The 19200-nt window shown below is 34.2% G+C and overlaps 1 protein-coding gene across 1 annotated transcript in view; it reads right to left on the bottom strand.

The window, feature by feature from the left end:
• The window catches only part of C2CD5 (C2 calcium-dependent domain containing 5), a gene marked incomplete at its 5' end in the record, with an annotated part of 63069 nt that extends 44075 nt beyond the window's left edge, over positions 1–18994 (bottom strand). Inside the window, 8 exons of the mRNA XM_009572887.1 lie at positions 1677–1709; positions 2651–2736; positions 9373–9497; positions 11033–11231; positions 13798–13953; positions 14461–14556; positions 16845–17016; positions 18908–18994. Coding sequence (XP_009571182.1) covers positions 1677–1709; positions 2651–2736; positions 9373–9497; positions 11033–11231; positions 13798–13953; positions 14461–14556; positions 16845–17016; positions 18908–18994 — 954 coding nt within the window. The remainder of the gene's footprint in view (positions 1–1676; positions 1710–2650; positions 2737–9372; positions 9498–11032; positions 11232–13797; positions 13954–14460; positions 14557–16844; positions 17017–18907) is intronic.
• Positions 18995–19200: the final 206 nt, after the last annotated feature.

Raw genomic sequence — 19200 nt, 5'->3', positions numbered from 1 at the left:
GTTCATAGAGCTTTTTGGGCTGAACCAGAGTAGGGAACTGGTCCATATTAAAATACTGTTAATTTCCTGGTTGAATTATTTTTATTCCAAGCACGTTTAGTGTGCCATCTCACAAGGTGGCCAAACAATCTTACAATTTTTCTTCAACTGAACTGAGGGGATGGGCTGGATAGTAACAAGAAGTTGCTGGAAAGAAAAGTTGCTTAAGTCAGCATTTCAGGCAAAAGAATCACACAGAGAACTGCACTATAACACAACAGTTATCTAGCAGTGCTCTTCAGAGATAAAGATTATCAGAACTCCATTTTGAAAAGGCAGCAGAGTAAAGATCTCTCAAGCACTTGCGGAATGCAAACGTGGAGGAATAAAACACCATTTGTCCAAGTTGACGTCAACTGAGACATAAAATATCAAGAGCAGCATTTGGCCATTTCTACAAAAACATAGGCTATTTTTTCATGAGTAAAGTAAGCTCAAATTTTCCCACTGACAAAAATACACCATATACATTTACAGATAAAAATATACACAAAGATAGCTGTGCTATAGTTACACCTGCTATCAACAGGCATCCTGTGAATTGCTAAAAATATATTAATGTAAAACATAACACGTATGTGAGTTTTCCACAGCTGGTGTATTTTCCCAGAAGAAACTGAGTAATATTACCCTTCCAACAAAATCTGTTTTGGTTTGCAATTAGGGTTATTTAAGTGACAAATTAAAAACATATTTCATTAAAAAAACCTGTGGAGACATCCAGTTAAATTAACTGGTTTTAATATGCCTTAGCATTACCATATACCCAAATAAACTGAACGAAGACTCAAAAGAACTTACTATATATCTAATACATGTGGAAATACATTCTACATATTGAATTTATTCTTTGTTTTCCCCAAATAAGTGCTACCCTAACTAATCCAGACAGGTAACTTGAGTGCACTATGTGTGCAATATTAAAACAGACAAAATAACTTCTAAGTGTTATCCATTCTAGTTAGGTAACTGAAAAAAAGGTAACCGTAGCAAAAACACATCCAACATGATATTTTCAGAAAGACAGTATGAACATAGTTTTTTGTATCAATCAACAGTCTGAAATGGTTTGCTACATCATCATCATCAATAACAGATTCAACATGTTTCCATCCCATTTTACAGTCTTTTTTTCCACTAGACAATATACAGGTCTTACCAAAACAATGTGCAAATAATTCAAGCTCTAAAAATACATTAAGTGCTCTTAATTTACATTTTTAATTATTTTTAAAAAGCTTCCTAAGGAAATAACAGATCAGCCCTGAAATGTCTCAAATGCTAGCAGAAACAAAGAGAAAAGGCTTTTTAAAGCATTTTTTTCAAACTAAAACATTAAAATCAAAAAGCCATGGATTTGCCTACAAAGAGGAATTAAAATTTTAACTGAAATATATCAACATGCAAAACACTAAGCAAAACTATGCGGTCTGATAAACGCTGTTTAAAAAAAAAAACCAAACAAAAAAAACCCCAAACCAGAACGCATGTAAAAAAATCTTGCATAAACAAGATTACAAAGAAATCTGCAAAACCTCACAAAAAAGAAAATCAAAATATTTCAAATAGTTGTTTAGAAATCCTCAATACAAGAAAAAAGGGCTACAAAAAGAGTCACACAATGTTTTGGAACATACCCGCCTTCTACAGAATCTATGAGGCGATCCACCCTTAGCAATGGGTAACACAAAAAATGAGAAGAGAATCATCCACTTACTCAGAATAGTAGCTATTCACTTCTATTTCACAGATGTAACTGATTTTGTTTTCAACAAACGTATATGGTTCTATATAAGTAGTTCAGGTAGTCAGAAATTGTAATTAAACTAGAATTTATTTCTGAATAGGAAAACATTCACATTTCTTCCTTCAAGACACTTCACTAATAACATTTTGACAAAAGCAGTATATCACCTATAAAAAAAAAGTTGCAAGGACTATTCCAAAATTTAAACAAGGAATTAAAAACACTATTTTTATTATGCAGTCTATTCAGCGTAACAACAGATGGCATTTTTAGTCCTATAGAGGTTCTTCAAAAACCTATAAATCTATAAAGCCTTTCTATTGCTTGGGAAGTGGTTTAGCTTTAAGTTACCATTTTTTTAAAGGCTACATGCACATCATTTCATGCAGTAGAACGAAGGCTAAATTATGCACCAAACCTATTTTTCAAAACTGCAAGTTTTCGCAATTATAAATGGGATTTTCACCTTGTTTAAAGCTATTCCAATGTTTCTGAATTTGACTTCTGTAAAAACTTAACTAAATACATGATGGTAAAGTATTAAACTTACCATGCATCAGTAACTTACAGAGACTAAAGAGCAGTAATTTTTAATATAACTGTTTCTTACAACACCAACTGTAATCACTTGAGTGCTGTGCACATTACAGTTATTTCCTCCACTCTTTTCTTAATGCTTTAGTAATATATCAAAATTTAAATAATTTGTGTATAAAAGGGCTATTAAACGTTCAACATTTCCAGTAAGTTTTCAGACCTAAAATGTACACATTTTTTAAACAGAAAGTAACAGGAAACATTTAACTTACTACAAGCTAAATTTTCACTTCAGTAGATCAGAAATATAAGTATAAAATGCCTTACCCTTTGTTCCAGAGCTGATTGAGTCTGTTGTCTTAGAAGAGTTTTAAATGGCCCCCCTTCTTTTCCAGCACTCCCACTGCCCATTCCTGAAGAATAGCAGTACAAATGACATTCAAATAAACATATACTGTAATTTGTAATCAAACTTTGATTTAAAAATATATAAAACAGTCATTGAAAAGAGTCAAGTTATCCCCATAATTTTAATTTTCAGGAAAAAAATGCTGAGCATCACAGTTTAATTTGGGGTTGGGGAGGACTGGTTTTTGGGTTTGGTTTTCACATGACTGGAAGTGGGTTTTTTAGCATTTGGACAAAAACCTCCTGATCTAAGATTTTTTTCTGCTGTCAAACTGAATTAAAAAAAACAACTTCAACATACAAAGATTTTAAGACCTGGGCTTGCAATTCTTTCCTATGACATAAAACTTCCTTTTTTTCCTTTGTTACTATTGGGAGTTTTGGCTATGATTTCAATATAGAACTACCTTCTCTGCTTTACACAGAAAGTTTCTACATAATCAGATTTTCAGCCCTTATCAAAAAGGGCTGCAAAGTCATCATTAATTCCACACTGTTGAACAATACTGTCTGCAGGATTACTCTCTATAGTTAAATATCTCTCTCTACTATCGTTATCAGCTTAAAAAAAAAAATCTGGCTTTCTGAGAGTTTCAGAGTAACTAAATCACCTTTCCTAACCATCGCGAGGAGACTCTGCACATAATTACAACAGTAGCTATATAATGCATGATGGGGACTAAAAACAAAATTTGCAAAGGCGATGCACATCTTTTGATTTGAAATATAAACTCTGAAAAAAATTACCAATTATTTTTATTTTCTTTGATATCTATGCAATGAAATATTCACTCATCTGATTCATTCAGATAAGCTAAGGACTACTGCTCAGCATTTAAAACTGCCACACTTATTTGATTACTGTATTTGCACACACATAACCTGCAGATTATCTATAAATGAAAATAAGAAATAAACTCCAATTTTGCATAATATGGGTAATTCTCTCTTTTCTTCTTTCATGTACTTTACTCCCACCCCTATCCTCCAATACAGGAACTTTTCTGAAGAGATGGAAGTTTATCAGATACACAAATATCTTTGCTATTGAATTATCTGTTACCAAGGAACTGTATTCTTAACTGAGTGTGTCGAGATGCAGGTTATATGTATGACACTAAGTTATTTGCTCTATGGTTAGAAATCACAAAAGTAAAAACCAAACACATACCAAGATTGTGTTTTTCCTAAAGTAAACACAATGCTGGTGAATCAGATTTTCTTGGTAATATTTCATGCCTAAAAACATACTATAATTGGTATTTCTTGTATCTAAAAACCACCAGTGCTAACTCGACAAAGCAAAAATAAACACTTAAGTTGCATAGGAAAGCACAGGATAAAGAACAAAAGAAGTGTCAGGAGCAAGATGAAATACAAACACCACATTGCAAACAGTTATGAATGAAGCCAAGATTTTCTTTTACAGAATTAACATAACAATTCCTTGCTAGTTTCCTTTTTCTTCTGATCTAGCATCTAATAAACATGAATGAGATTGTACATATACATCAAAGTGCAGTTATTTGTTTTAACCAAAGACTGGGAGATCTGGAAATAATACCAGACTTAATAATGTATGTTAAGTCATTACTAACATTTCCAAAAATTACTAGGCTATCATTACCACATAATTACATATAAAAATACTATAATTTTTAACAAATATTTTTAGCTGTTCTTGGATAAGGAAACAAAAAGATTAGTATCTGTATAGTCCCAATAAACAAGATTAAATTGCTTTTACTATTTGGCATTGATTCTAAACATCATTGTCAGGGACTATACAGTATTGAATACAGACAAACATAGCATAAATACTGGACGTAAAACAAACTCAAAAAATACAAACTAATTAAAATAGTTTCTACAGAAAAAAAGCAGTAGTATCAACTATTTAATTTAAATCTATGAAAATAATGCATGTCAGTGAAATGGAAAAGGAGGCAGTACAAATAGAAAGTTTGTACAGGCTTTGTCTAAAAGATTAATTTAAAGAGCAGAGTTGCTAGCCATCTGATAGCCATTATTTCAATAAATTATGAATAAATTAATGAGCAAGTTCTTGTTCCATGCAAAATACAGGAACAACAAAGTGAAGGGCATAAGGGGGATTAAAAAGATAAGTAAATTATTTTAATCCAATTACCAAAGGAAATTTTGCAAGGGAAAAGGAGAAAGTTCTCTAGCATAAAATACATATGTTTCAAATCCTGTAAGAAGTTCTGAAGCTGTTTCAAGCTTCTGGGGCAGAGGTGAGAGATGGTATGAATAGTCATGTAGCCAGCAGTTTTCAGAGGCTAACTGAAGAAAAACATAGGGTTATAGAAGGCTGTGTGTTAAATGCCCCCGTATCAAATAACAACAACATTTTCTTAAAAGTTTAAAAGGCCATAATAGATTGATCCTACCAGAAGCAGCCAGAAGCAGCTCTTCAGTGAAAGAAACACTTTTCCTCAGAACAACTGGGCTGACATGGCTAGAGTGTAGAGGGTTAAGGCTAGACCCCGAGAGGAGGAGACAGGACTTTTTAAGATGTGGGGAATCACAAGAGAGTGTAGGGGAGCTGGGAAACAGGAAAATCCTAGGTCCCTGTGGGGAAGGTGCTGTGGAGGAAAGTAATAGAGACAAAGAGATGTAGATTCAGAAGATGACTAAAGAAACAGACGGAAGAAATCAAAATGAAGCAATTTTTTTTTTCTCCAAATGAACCAGCACTTATTGCTGAATTATTTCTTAACATACAAAGAAATGGAATGACAACACAGCTCCACAATGTGAATGAGACGCATGTTCTCAAAAATCATGACCTGATTAACTGTATTTTGAAATTAATTTTTTTTAAAAGCTATGGTAATCTACATTTATTCTAAGTTTTATACAAAATTTGATAACAAATACTATGGAGTAAAAGCTAAATAATACGCTCTTCTCACACACTTAATCTGATTACTTTCATTATTTAGGTATAAAAAGTTATTTTCGAGAGAAGTCATGGATTTGTTTTACGATTTTGAGTCATAAATCTTGTAGAATTCTAAGTTCCCACAAAGAAAAGGAGTTCCCACCTTCTCAATTTCCTCCAAACATATACTATGTCACATCAAAATGTATTACCTAATTAAAATATGTCATGCTTTTTGTCAGCCTGATATTCTGTTACTTTGCAGTGGCATAAAATATATCACTATTCACAGAAGTCATCTAAATTCAAACGAAAACAAGCTTTCTCAGCATAGAATAATTTCCCCTCATTTTTAGACCAGATACAGACCAGAATGGATAACACAATCACAACTGTATTTTATAAAAGACATTAAGGTAATATTCTCCTGAGTTGGAGCCACTGAAAACTAGATGTTTAAGCAGATCCAAGTGTCAATCTCCTCTATTTATTTATTCATATTGTGAAATTGTGGTATCTGCACTCTTTTTCCAGGTTAGTCTCCATCTCAAACATGTGAACACACTAGCCACCTGACTGAGAAATAAAGAGGAATATAATGTACTGCAGAAACATCAGAAAATACTTCATTTTTCACATCAGCCATTCTGAGTAATGGATATCTCAAATTTGATGACGTTTAATGTGTCACATGAGACGTCTGCATTTTTTTTTTTTTTTTTAACACTAACATCACCAACTTTCACACTGAAATATTCCAACTTAATAACAGTCTTAGGAAATGAAAACAGAGGTCTAAACATATACAGTATGTTAAAAACAACATACTGAATTTAGTATGTTATGGAAGTATCTTCTGCACATCATCAAATTTTTTGGTAAAAGGTAAAACAAATGACTCAAGAGATACTGTCCTTTTAAGCTATTAAGATTCAAAATCTAGTATGTAACACCAAGATACAGAATTTTTAAACGCAACCAGCAAATCCTCTTAGCACAAGTTTCAGTAGCAGAGTTAAAAGCTGCTAAAGAGACAGTGCTAGTAAGCAAAAGTATGCTCACTGTTAGCTGTAATACTAAAAAGATAGCTAAAAAATATTTTTATATACTTGAAAAATCTCTAAAAATAAGAGGTACCAATTACACAATCTGTTTCAGTTCTGAATGAACTGACCAAAGATGAGAGGGCCCATCCACCTACATAACACTGCCAGGAATGATGTAAGGTTGCTGCTTCAAAAACTTGACAAATTCATAGTGAGTTACCACCTTCACAAATTCAGAACATTTACATCTATAAAGATGACCATCTACATTACATTTACACGACATGATCCTTACCATGGAAAATCTCATCAAAAGAAACAGGTTTTCAAATATTCAGTAAACCAAACACGTGAACTTGTGACTCTCCTACATAATAAGCATGCAGTTATATTTATTGGTCCTTTAAACAAGTGACGACCATAGGTTATCCACAAAAGAGTCATCATTTACACCAAAGGACCAAAAAAAAAAACCAACCCAAGTGTGCTTTTGTTTGTTTGTTTTTTTAAAAACAGGACAGAGAAGATAGTACTAAGAAAGACAGCTTCCTAATTGGGAACATTTTTTAACAGATATCTAGGGAATAAATTGGGTAAAATATTTAATAGAACTGCATTTGAATGCAACATTGAACTTATCTGCTTGGAAAAATTTTTGAAAGGGGTGCTATCAAGTAAAGCTGAACCAACTAATTTAATATGCTTAAAAATTGTCTAGACTAGATGGAGACAAGAATGTTCTGAGCTTCAAATACCACAATTTAAAACACCATTTAAAGAACAACCAAACTTTTATAAACAATTCTGCAAAATATTTTGCCCTACGGTAGCAAAACTCAGGGCATTGGTCACGTAATGGAGAATAAACAGACAGTAATTCTTTGAGTTGTGCTGACATTATTACTGACGTGATTCTAACCACAGACTAAAAAATAAGGAGGAAGGAAACAAATTGAAGAAATTATGATAGACCAATGGAGAAAGAAAAATGCTTTTTGAAGATGGCTGGAGCATAATTTAAGTTACTTCCAAAAAGTATACTGTGTACGTAAAGCCATTTCCATATACCAAGGAGAATAAAAAGACAGCAGCTGCTACATTTCTAATATTGCATTTGCAAAAAGGAGTTAAAAATCACAGAGAAATGTATACAATATACTTACAGCACAAAACATTAGGCTTGAAGACTACATAGTTTCAGTTACACTGTCCTTAACATATTGTGGTGAGAAATGTACTCCCATAATTTGTAATATGAAATGGAGGAAATAAGAAAAAGGCAATTACTTAGGACTCCCTTAATGCTCTGAAATGTTTTATTTCAACTTGAATACAGTTGTGTTACAAATGTCATTTTAATGTTATCCAGAATAGTGGAAATATAGGCAGGATTTAAATTTTCACCCTACAGAAATCCTTTCAAGCTTAAGGTGTGCTATCTGAAGTCTCCAATTTCCACATCATTTTGATAACTTAAATGGCAAAAAGCAAAAAGGGGTTGAATGAAAATTTAAAAGAGAAACAAATTAAACAAAAAGTGGGTGGAAGCGCCTTACCAGTTTTGGGTGTCAAACTCAAATCTGTGTCAGAAGAAGAGGACTGTCGACTGTAGGACTTGGAAGGTGAAAAGGAATAGGTTTGGTTTTTCAGAGGGGTGGAGGGTCCTGATGAATGAGTATTGGGATTGGGATCTTCATTGAAGGGAATCCTGCCAGAAGAAGGTGGAAACATATTCAGTAATCCTGTGCCAAAGGACCTGGCTGACAGCAGCATGATCCAAACACCAGGATGGGATTGGGGCAGGGCCAGCAGCTATTCCTGAGGTGCGAGACTGGGGATGAGGCCAGAGGCAAAGAAATGCTGTTTTACCCATTCAGCATTCTACAGATAGATGCTGATAATCTACAATGAAACAATTAAGCCAAATGAAAGGCATGAGATGTGACAAAAAAATTATATATATGCAAAAGAAAAAATTGAAAACAGTTTATGGCTTTAAAATCTGGTCAAATACAGAATGCTTTGCGTTAGTTTAATAAAGAAAAAATGATTTTAAATTATATTTGTGTTTATACATATTCATACATTTATGTATATACACATACGCATTTAAGGAAAAAAAAAAATGTTTCCTTATCCTATAGCATCAGCAGCATGCCACAGCTAAAAACAGAGCAAAGAGGAGAATCTTTATGGGAACAACTATATTGACAAACAGTTCACTTATGCACAGACTGACTTACCTGCTCTCCAAACCCATCTCTTCCACAAATGGCACATACCCTTCCTATAACCATTTTAAAACCTAAATACTGTATCTGAATTACGCTTGAAAGCAATTATGAACTCCAATCAAAACATGATTTCCTCCAATGACTGTAAAATAGCGAATGTTCTTTTAGATACCTCAACTTATTTTTACTTAATTTCTTAGGAAGTAAGCACGTTAAAAAGCAATAAAGAGTGTGGCCTTGTGGAAGAGACTCTGATGCATTTTCAAGGAACTATTGCCTTTGTTTCAGCAGCTGCACACAGAGTAGTTCTTCACTGACAACAGAAGGTGCCTCCATGAGAAAATGAGGGAGAAAAGATGGGTGGTACCTGCCTACACTGCCTGCCTGCCTGCACTTTGCGACCACTGTGCCTGTGGCCTGCCTCTCCCCAGCTCTTGAGTCTGAGCAGTCTCGTACCAGTGTAGATGAGAGTGGGAACAGACACAGAGAAGTTCTGAGTAAGTCGTGAGCCAGTAGCAGTGTGAATTGGGCTGTTGTGAGTCGAGCGGCATCCATGGCTTGGCGGATGAACCAGCGGAGACCTGAGAGAATTTGCAGCCAAGGTGGAAGAAAAGAAAACAATACATACAAACAGGTTGCAAAGTTATGTTATAAATTATTTCAGGGAAGTTTAGCTAGAGGAGATCTCTTACTTTAAGCAGACTCTAAGAATTTTAATTCCTAGCATGCAAGAGTCCAGATGAAATAAAAAGAGAGAAAGGAACAGCTTAAACACTAGCTTGTGAATGATTAATTGAGTCTTTGGCAACAGGGCATCAAGTTAGTAAAGCCAATAATAAGAAGTATTAGTTGATTGTGCTGGCTTTGAGAAACATTCCCTTTGGACTGATGGGACAATGATTCTAACAATATCCACCACCAAGCTGAACATGGATTATTTGGGGGGTGGTATTTCCACATTTTGCTCCAGAGTGAAGGCTACTGATTTATTTATGAATGCTTTTTAAGTTGGTAGTTACCAGGTCCACCTTTTTTTTTTTTTTTTTTTTTAAATCACCACTGTTAATTTATGCTGCAGTGTATCCAGAAGTTCTTTTGATGGCAAATTTTTAAAATTAAGACAAGTTAAACAAGCAATGATTTGAAACAGAAATCAGTAATTTTGAGAAGTCAGAGCATACTGATGCCTGCACGACAAAAATGCCTAATTACTATTGTAATGACACAACAGTTAAAGTTAATGAAAATGGCTAATTCAAATAGTACCTCTGGAAACATAGCATAAGTAGTATACTTTTTGGTGCCGTTTTTTCCTTCCAGGAATTGGATCACTCTACTAAGCAGAAAATAACTGATTTATCCAAGCAACAAAGTAGTAACAATTTGAAAAAGACTGCAAGTATTTTTCTATTAATTTGTATACTCATTAAAAAATTGCATTCAAACTGTGTTCGGTGCTGCAGTAGATATAATAAAGATCAAGAAATTCTACCTCTCATCATAAGAAGTTTATACTGCAAGTACACTGTAACCCTACCTGTTCTGCAATAGCCCTACCTGTTTTGCAACAGTAAAAAGCAAAGCACACAAGAAAAGACAAAAACTACTTCAGGGTCATTCTCTAAATCACTGACGGAATTCAAAATTTATCTTTTCTTACATGCTCAGCACAAACACCATCCAAATTCAAAATTTATCTTTTCTGATATGCTCAGCATAAACACTCAAACCTGATTTTACCGAACTTGGAAAATCTTGAACAGAGGGTGCATCATAGGAAGCCCTCACAAAAATGTTTACTGTACAAACACAGAGTCAAGGCAGAACTAATTATTAGTTAGGAAACTGGTGCATCACAACCCAAGGATACGCAATACCATTGCTATATAAATTCAAAAAAGTCATATTAAGGTTTACCACTCCAGCTTCTAAAGAAAGAATATAAGTAATCCAATCTAAAACGTTTCAAAATTCTGGAATATAAACTGAGTTGCAGACAAATAGAACTACAAAAAAGAAAAACAAATTCTGGGGAAAAAAAGGAAATCACACTGGTTATGTAAAATTGAATGAGTATGAAAAGAGGAGATCCTACAAATTATTAATTCATACTTACTCCTTCATTTCTTTGGATGGGGAGTTACATGCAGGTAAAAATGCTGATGTGTTACTTAATTTATCCAACGTGCAGGCTGTTCCTATGGCTCGTACTACTAGTCCAGACTCTCCCTCCAAATCAAAACACTGCAAATAACCAACAACAGCATTTCCTCTCATTTCAAGCACCTTCAAGCCAATCTTCCTTTGCAATTCACCTACAAAACAAAAGGTAAAGAGCTCATAATTGCAGTGAACTTTCCCTATTCTCTTTTGTGGTCTTTGGCCTCTCTTTTTGGAATTTCCAAGTCAGTAAAACAGGTAATAGATTCAATCTTACACAATTATGCCAAGCTGCTGGTCACAATCTCTGCCTCCTGTAACATACTGTGATGTTCATGATTTGCACAGCTTTTTCCATTTTTCTCCAAATCTACTCTAATTGCAACATGTTATTTCAGAAATGTTTTTCTCTGTTTTTTATTTTCATTAGTTTTTCCCTTTTTTACTTATTTAGAGAAAGAGATGGTCAAGATGTGTGCTGGAATACACACAAGTTTCTAAATACAGTTCAGAACAATGCAACATCTTTGAAATCCATGTGGATAGGCATCTACAAATCTTTTTTTTTTTTTTTTAACAAACTTATTTAAGCATATTTCAACCTAATTCATATTTTTTGGTCTTTTTAAATTAACAGTTTAATATGCAACCTCATCTACAAAACGTAACACCAAATAAACAAAACACAATACCAAATATGCCACACACTCACTGCAAACAAAAGACTGACACTTCTCCTCTATTTACTGCACACAAAGACTGAAAGACTGTAACTGTAAGACAGTGGTCTGCCATAGATGCTTACTTAGCAGGATGTTTAAAGACAAAAAGTTCATTGATCCATGTAGCCTTGGTAATACTAGGTGCAAAATATCATCTCTCTTTTGATGAAAATGAAAGTTTCCAAAATCCTCTGTTAACAAACTGAAAAAGCCTCACCATCACAGATGATAGCCTAACAGCCCCAATGTCAATGATGTTAAGAAATCAAGTGGAATGAAATGATCACTACTGCTTTCTAGAAGCTTGGTTTTAACATTACCAGAAAAGGTAACATTACCAGAAGGTAAACTTCTTAAAAGAGGCTGAAATTACACATGTACTGGTCTTGAAAAAAATCTCTAAGACTGAGGTAGAGTATGAAAGTTTCTAGTTGAGTGAAAATTGCTACGGATTCCATTCAAACCAAGGTTGAGACTGAATTCTTTTTACATATAGAACACATAATATGACAGAGAATTATGAAACAGCCTGGGTCATTCTCAGAATTTACAGATTTCTTCAGGATTCTTCAGGTGTCGCCACCAGTAACAATGATTGCAATGTGAAGCATTGTATTACATGACATGAAACAGTATGGCCATGAGGTCTTTTGGGTTTTTTCCTCTTAACCACTGCCATGAATAAAAGTATTACTAAAATCTAGCAGAATACTTCCACATGTGCTACTTTATCCTCTTTCACCATTTATGCAAGGCAAGAGATATGCAAACATTAATACTATAAACTGACATATCAGGGGAGCTATATTAAAAACCTCATAAAAAGTGAAGTCATGTCAGTTATGACAATATTGGTTTTTCAGATTTTTCCTCAAAACATGCTGGCTCTCCTCGTGAAGATACTGAGTAACGTCTCCACGTTATCTTTTATGTTGCCCCACTTACTAAAAATTTCCATACATGCTTGCAAAAACCAACTCACTTTTTCTTATAGTATCTTCCTTAAAACACAGCTGTATCTACCTGACAACATTAAGAGCCCATTAGAGAACTGAAACCACTGCCTATCATTCTAGTGGCTATTTTTCATCATTTCTTTGTATTCGTTACACCTTCAATATTGTCCACCTCTAGCAATTGGTTGTCTCCTGTCTTAGTGTGTAAGTACTCTAGAGTAGGAGTGTTTTGTTCTGTTCTATTGGCACTGAAACAGGATCTTAGTTCACAATTGCTGTTCAGAAGCATCAGTAATACAAAAAAAAAAACCACCCCAAACCAAAACCTGTGAAGATACTTGATACCGTAGAGCTCTGGAGACATCAACTGACTCTAATCACTGGTCTCTCCAGGAATTGCAGGTATGCCCTGCAGAATCAGTGCAAGGCAATACAGAAGTATGCTTGAGGAACAATGAACCAATCTTGACTTTGAAAACATGGGATGAGTAAGATCAGTATTAATACACACTGTATCTGAGATGGTGTATATTTGTTCACATATTTCAAAGTAGTTTGAAGAGGGTGTAGTAGTTTATTATTTTAAGTGTTTGAGTCAAAATGCTAGTAATACTCCTCATAGAGGTTAAGACAACCTTCAGAAGACTTCCACTGGTTTATAAGACCTTGCTAAAAACAATCAACAAATTAGACAGTAGCATGGCCTCACCAAGAAGGGAAAGAAAGAGCGAGAAGGAGAGAGCGAGACCGAGAGACAGAAAGAAAGAGACAGAAAGAAAGAGACAGAAAGAAAGAGACAGAAAGAAAGAGACAGAAAGAAAGAGACAGAAAGAAAGAGACAGAAAGAAAGAGACAGAAAGTCAGCCATACTGGCCATCAGTTAGGGCAATAGAACCTTCAGAAACAGAAGCCACTATGAACTGAAAAAATAAATATAATTAATACCAAAAATCATATACAATGTTATGTTAAGCAAGTCACTTATTTAAAGGGTGAGTATTTTTAAAAGCAGTAATAACCATTACAGCCCACATGTTTAATACCTGACATGAGTGAAATAAGTCTTTGTCTAGCCTCATTCGATGCCCTTGGTGTACGAATTCGGTCTATCCACTGGTATTCTGGGTCTTCATTAACTACAAGTTCTTCCACAAATCCATGAATTATTACTGCTCTGTAACACTTAGGAATAGATGTAGCTGTTAAAAAAAAAATAAAAGATGTTAGGCATGAGTCTATAAGCCAAGAATTCCAAGAAAAACATAAAATTACACGTAAAAAGTGATGTGAATGATTCCAGAAAGTAATCCACATGATTTTCTGCTAAAATGTGGACATACTTAAGCAGTTTTGTTCTGGGAGACTCTGGAACACTAAGATAACTGTCCAGTGTACCAGTTACAACACATACCATTATGAAACCTTTTCACTTTGTGCCTCTTTAACAGGATATGCACCCAAAGTAACACAACGTGCGTATGCACATGCACTGAAACGCAACTTCAGAAAGGGGGAAAAAAAATCAGTTATTTACATTGTTTTGAAAGATGAACAGTAAAAATTTATTTAAAAAAAAAAAAAGAAAACTAAACAATTTTCTGCATTTGCTGCTGGCTTCAATGTAATCTCCACGGGGCTTATGCAATGATGAAAGAAAGGTGGTGCAATGGTGAAAGAAAGGAAACTGACTTTTTTCCTCTACTTACTGCAAAAAAACTTGACTCCACAGGATGACTGCCTAAATCTGTTTAAATCATTGAAGAGATCTACTTTCACCACCACATTGATCTCCCCACGTATACCTATCGATACAAAACATGAAAAATTAGAAGCTGTGTCAGAAACAAATACAAAACTAGTCCTATTAATTATTCCCTAATACTAGTAATTAATGCACTTTCTATCACCAACGAGGTAGTTTTTCTGCAAAGAATATACTATAACCCTGATAGAACAGCTCTATTCCACTGGCAGTTCATGTGTCAGTTCTAGCCTGGGCCAGAGGAGCAGGAAGACATTTCCTTGCCTCTCAGCTCTGATGCAGAGACGCCCTCTCAGAGGAAGTTTCTAGTTCTGCCCAGCCTTTGAGGCTGAAGCTATGCAAGCAACAGTCCTCAAATACTTGCTGCACCAAACAGGACTTTAGAAGAAAGATGGAATTGGGAAAAGAGAAGTCATCAGTCTCCTGATACTACAGTGGCCTCTGCTGCAGTGAACCAGTGCTCTCTCTGCTCCTTTGCCCTCTACCGTCAATGCAGGAAGGGTATAAAATCAGCATCTAAGTACCGTGACTGTCCCAAGATATCCTTAGCACAAAAGGTCGGAAGTACTAACTTTTGAGTATAGATGCCTTGAAACTGGAGTCCTGCCCACATCAAAAAGCTCTGACCAATACCAAAAAGCTTTTACATTTTCTCCCTGAAATGGTTTCAAAATCACAGTAAAGCTACTCTCTGAAGTTCAATCCAATGAGAAAATTTATGGTTCTTTCTAGAACCACAAAGTGGCACAGTAAATATTTGTAAAATACTTCGATGATGTGAAGAAATATAATAAAAATAAAGTATTACAGAATTTTTAGATAAAGCTTAATTTTTAGCCACAATAATGTGGCCATTATTAATAATGGAATATTTCCTCAACACAGAGCCATTCCTTTTTGATTTTTCTGCTTTTCTATTCTGAGCTTTTCCTTCTTTTTCCCCACCGAGTAACAAAATCATTTCACATATTACAGGTTCTGACACATTGAGGACTGAACTTCTTGATGAGTCAGATCTCTAGTGTCTTTAGAAGCCTTTATCACATAAATATGACACTCAAAGAAAAGCATTAGGTTCACAGATTGACTCTGACATTATTGCAATAAAGTTACCTAAATCTATCTTCCAATAGAAAGAAGCCTTCAGTTACTGTAACAGAAAGTGCATCAGCTTCATATATTTTCACAAATAATCATGTTAAGGTGCAAAAAATATTTTTTTAAATAAAAATTTATAAACATTATATTAATTATTTTTTTTAGGAAGCACCAATTGCTGTTTACCAAGGATCAAGAGAACTAGAATCTACTTCCATGAGAATGAAAATATAAGAATTCTAATTTTACTTAAATAGAAAAAAAAGCTGGAATACTAACAGATCTAGAAAAATACAGAGAAATCTAATTCTCTCTGACACACAAGTTGTACACATCCCGAGACAAGTGTTCACCTAATGTAACTTCAAAAGAAAATGTACGACAGGAAAATGTGAATAGAATAAAAGGGTAAGTAAGAAAAATACATGCAGTATTGCTCAAAAAAACCTTCTTCAAGATAATTGTTTTAAATGTAAAAAATACTTTGCATCAGCTATGATGATCATCCAGTAAATACTATTATTTCCCAACAACTATTTATAATTAGCTTTTAACATAGTTTGGTCATTTAATTCACACTGGATAATGAACAAGGGTGATAATGACAACTACATAGATGTTCTACAATAAGGTATTCAAGAAGCAAGCTAACTGCTGTAAACTGACCTTGACTTTCTCGGACAAAAGCTGTGTTTCATTAAAATCAAAGGCAAAAATATGATTAACTTCATTTTCTCATACCTTCAAGATATTCTGATGAAATCTACCTAGCACTAAGAGTACTTTCTGCAGGGAAAAGGAATTTCATCCTGTACTTTATGTTGAAGATATGTTACATCCTGTCGCTCCATCTCAAGTGAAGTTTATATAACATCCCAGGAAGGCACACCCCAAGTGACTTCAGCAAAAGCATATTCTTTTAGTAAACACGGGGTAATTGGAAAAGTATGTTTGGGTGTTTTTTTTTAATTTGAATTTTGCAGTAACTATTTTAAATACCATGTGAAGATTTCTTCCACTTGTCACAAGTCCTATGAAAGGCATTCTGCCAAGCACTAGTCCGAACTACTATGCCAGAAATTTTCTCATGCCAGAAATAAGGAAAAAAGCGCCAGCTCCCAAGGCTAAAATTACTACAAATTTCTGAAGACAGCTTACAGAAATGAAGATTGTAAGAAGCAGATTACATCTCAAACAATGGTTTTTTACTTCTAAATTAGTAAAACTTACCATGAATGGTATCATAAATAGGAAACCATCCTGAAATAACTGTAGCTGCTTCACTATAGAGCAAAGGATCAATATCTATGTACACTTTGCCAATGGCATCATTAGCACTGTAGGTATCGTGATCAAGAACTGTGATTTGGAGAGGCTCATCTTGTAGCTCTTCATCATCTACCTAGAAACAAATATTAACATGGAATCTGAGTATTTAAAAAAAATGCAGGGAAACATTGCTGAAAAACAAATGCAAAAAAGAGGAGAGTTACTTATGTACAGTGACCTGACACAGATAAATTTGTAATTTTGATTTCCTGTATCTGAACAACGCATTCACTTATTTTGATTTTGCCCTTCACAGACTGGTGAAATCCTGGAACCTGAGTTATCACTGGGAGAAGAACAGAAAAGCAAGATTACAGTGACTACACGTTTTAAATTATCACGATTTGTTCTAAGTCACATACCCTAGATTGTCTACCCATCTCCACAATACATACTTTTCATTACAAAAAAAAAAAAAGAGAATTTAAGAGAAAGCATCTCAGAGGACTACTATACTCTGAAGTTATGATTATTGGTGCTCTCACCCTTCCAAACTGCTCAGTGGCTTAAAAGAAGACAAGGCATTTTATACAACCCATTGTAAAAATTTAGTAATTTCAGACATGCGCTTTCCTAAATAAATGCAATAATCCATCTGCAGACACCTCAACTATTTTTTAAGGACATACAAAGATAGACATTCTGCAACTTTTTGTGTTGAACATCACAAACCAAGAATCGGGTTTGCTAAATGCAATAGATGACTCATGTAAGGGTTTGCAGAATTATAACATGTAGTCTTGCAAGAAGCTCAAACTACACACATACACACACACTCACGGTGTCTTAAACAGTAAATGTTTTTTCCACTCTTTGAAATGTGGAATTTTTTTTTCCCAATGTTGCTGTTTGGCTCTTTTCTTTCCCATGCAAAAAGATAGAATTTTCAGACTCCTGTTATTGTCAAAACAACTCTTTCTGTATGAACAGAGTTAATCCTCCACACAGATCAGCTCTTTCCCCTCCCCAAAAAACACGACCCCAGGGACTGAAAGATAAAAAAAGAAAACTGATTGAATTTCAACACCACGGTACTACTTTCTCAATCAACATGGATTGCTGATTAAGAGATGCTCTTAATCAAGCATTCCGTATTGATTAATAATCTGCCTAACTGTACTATTTTATATTTGCTCTAAAATATTTCTAATATTACCAGCTATTACATTATTCATTACATGTACATATATTTACAACCATGTTTCTACTGTAATATTATCTCAGAACACTATAAATTAACCAGTACTATATACTCAAATGTTTTAACAATTAATTTATTCTAAATACCATGACATTTTTTTAAGTAATTAAAAAAAACGCATTAACACAAAAAAAAAAAAGTAAACACTTGTTCAGGGCATAATGTCAAAGGATGTCAACGAATCAGATCCTGGAAAGCAACAAGCAATTACAAGAAAATGCTGAGTGCCCTCATTTTTACATAAGGAAATGGGAAAAGAAAGCGTCCAATAATTGTTGTCCCAGCTTTTTATTTTGTAATTTTCTCATAGGAATTCTCCATTTTCTTCTTTGTCAGGTGCATTGTTTCTGCAACCCAAAGTAACATTTCAAATCTCAATTAACTTTCCTTCCTCAAAATTACCCCCTTAAAAAAAAATACAAGCACACCCGTACTGATATCTGAAAGCCTAATCCATAATGCTATTTTCCCCCCACTTTTACCTCTGCCTTGTTTTTCTTATTATTACCCAGAATAACATTTGAGTTGGATCCAATCTGGCAAGCTTTTATCTTTACAAACAGTCCTAAAAAGCCAATGAGACACCTTTAGCAAACAAGGTCTAACTGTAGATAGGTTTGCTGAAAAGGCTTCATGTGTACTTAAATAGAAGTACACTTCACTCCTCGAAACTCATCTTCTGCCTGAAATGAAATTATTTCATTAAGGGCATCTAAACCAGAGTGTCCATATAGATACAAGCAAACTGTTAGAAAATACTTACTTCAAATTTGAACCACTCAGAATTCCACTGAGGATTAAGTGATTTGGGATACACATCTGTCTTAAATGTTGTATTTCCAAATTTTACCTAAAAATACAAGCATTCCATTATTAATAATAAATATTAATTAAAAAATTTAGAAACTCATTAAATCTACACGTGCAAAGAATTTCAAATACATATTTCAACAGTATCAATAATCCTTTTCAGTGTGAGTGGCTTTTTTAATCAATTCACATGAATCAGTAACTTTTTACGTATCAACAAGTCTTCCAATAAATCCCTCTCCCACT

Source organism: Fulmarus glacialis, unplaced genomic scaffold (assembly GCF_000690835.1).
Source record: "Fulmarus glacialis isolate BGI_N327 unplaced genomic scaffold, ASM69083v1 scaffold9562, whole genome shotgun sequence".
Lineage (NCBI taxonomy): Eukaryota > Metazoa > Chordata > Aves > Procellariiformes > Procellariidae > Fulmarus > Fulmarus glacialis.
This window is presented reverse-complemented; position numbering and strand designations above follow the sequence as displayed.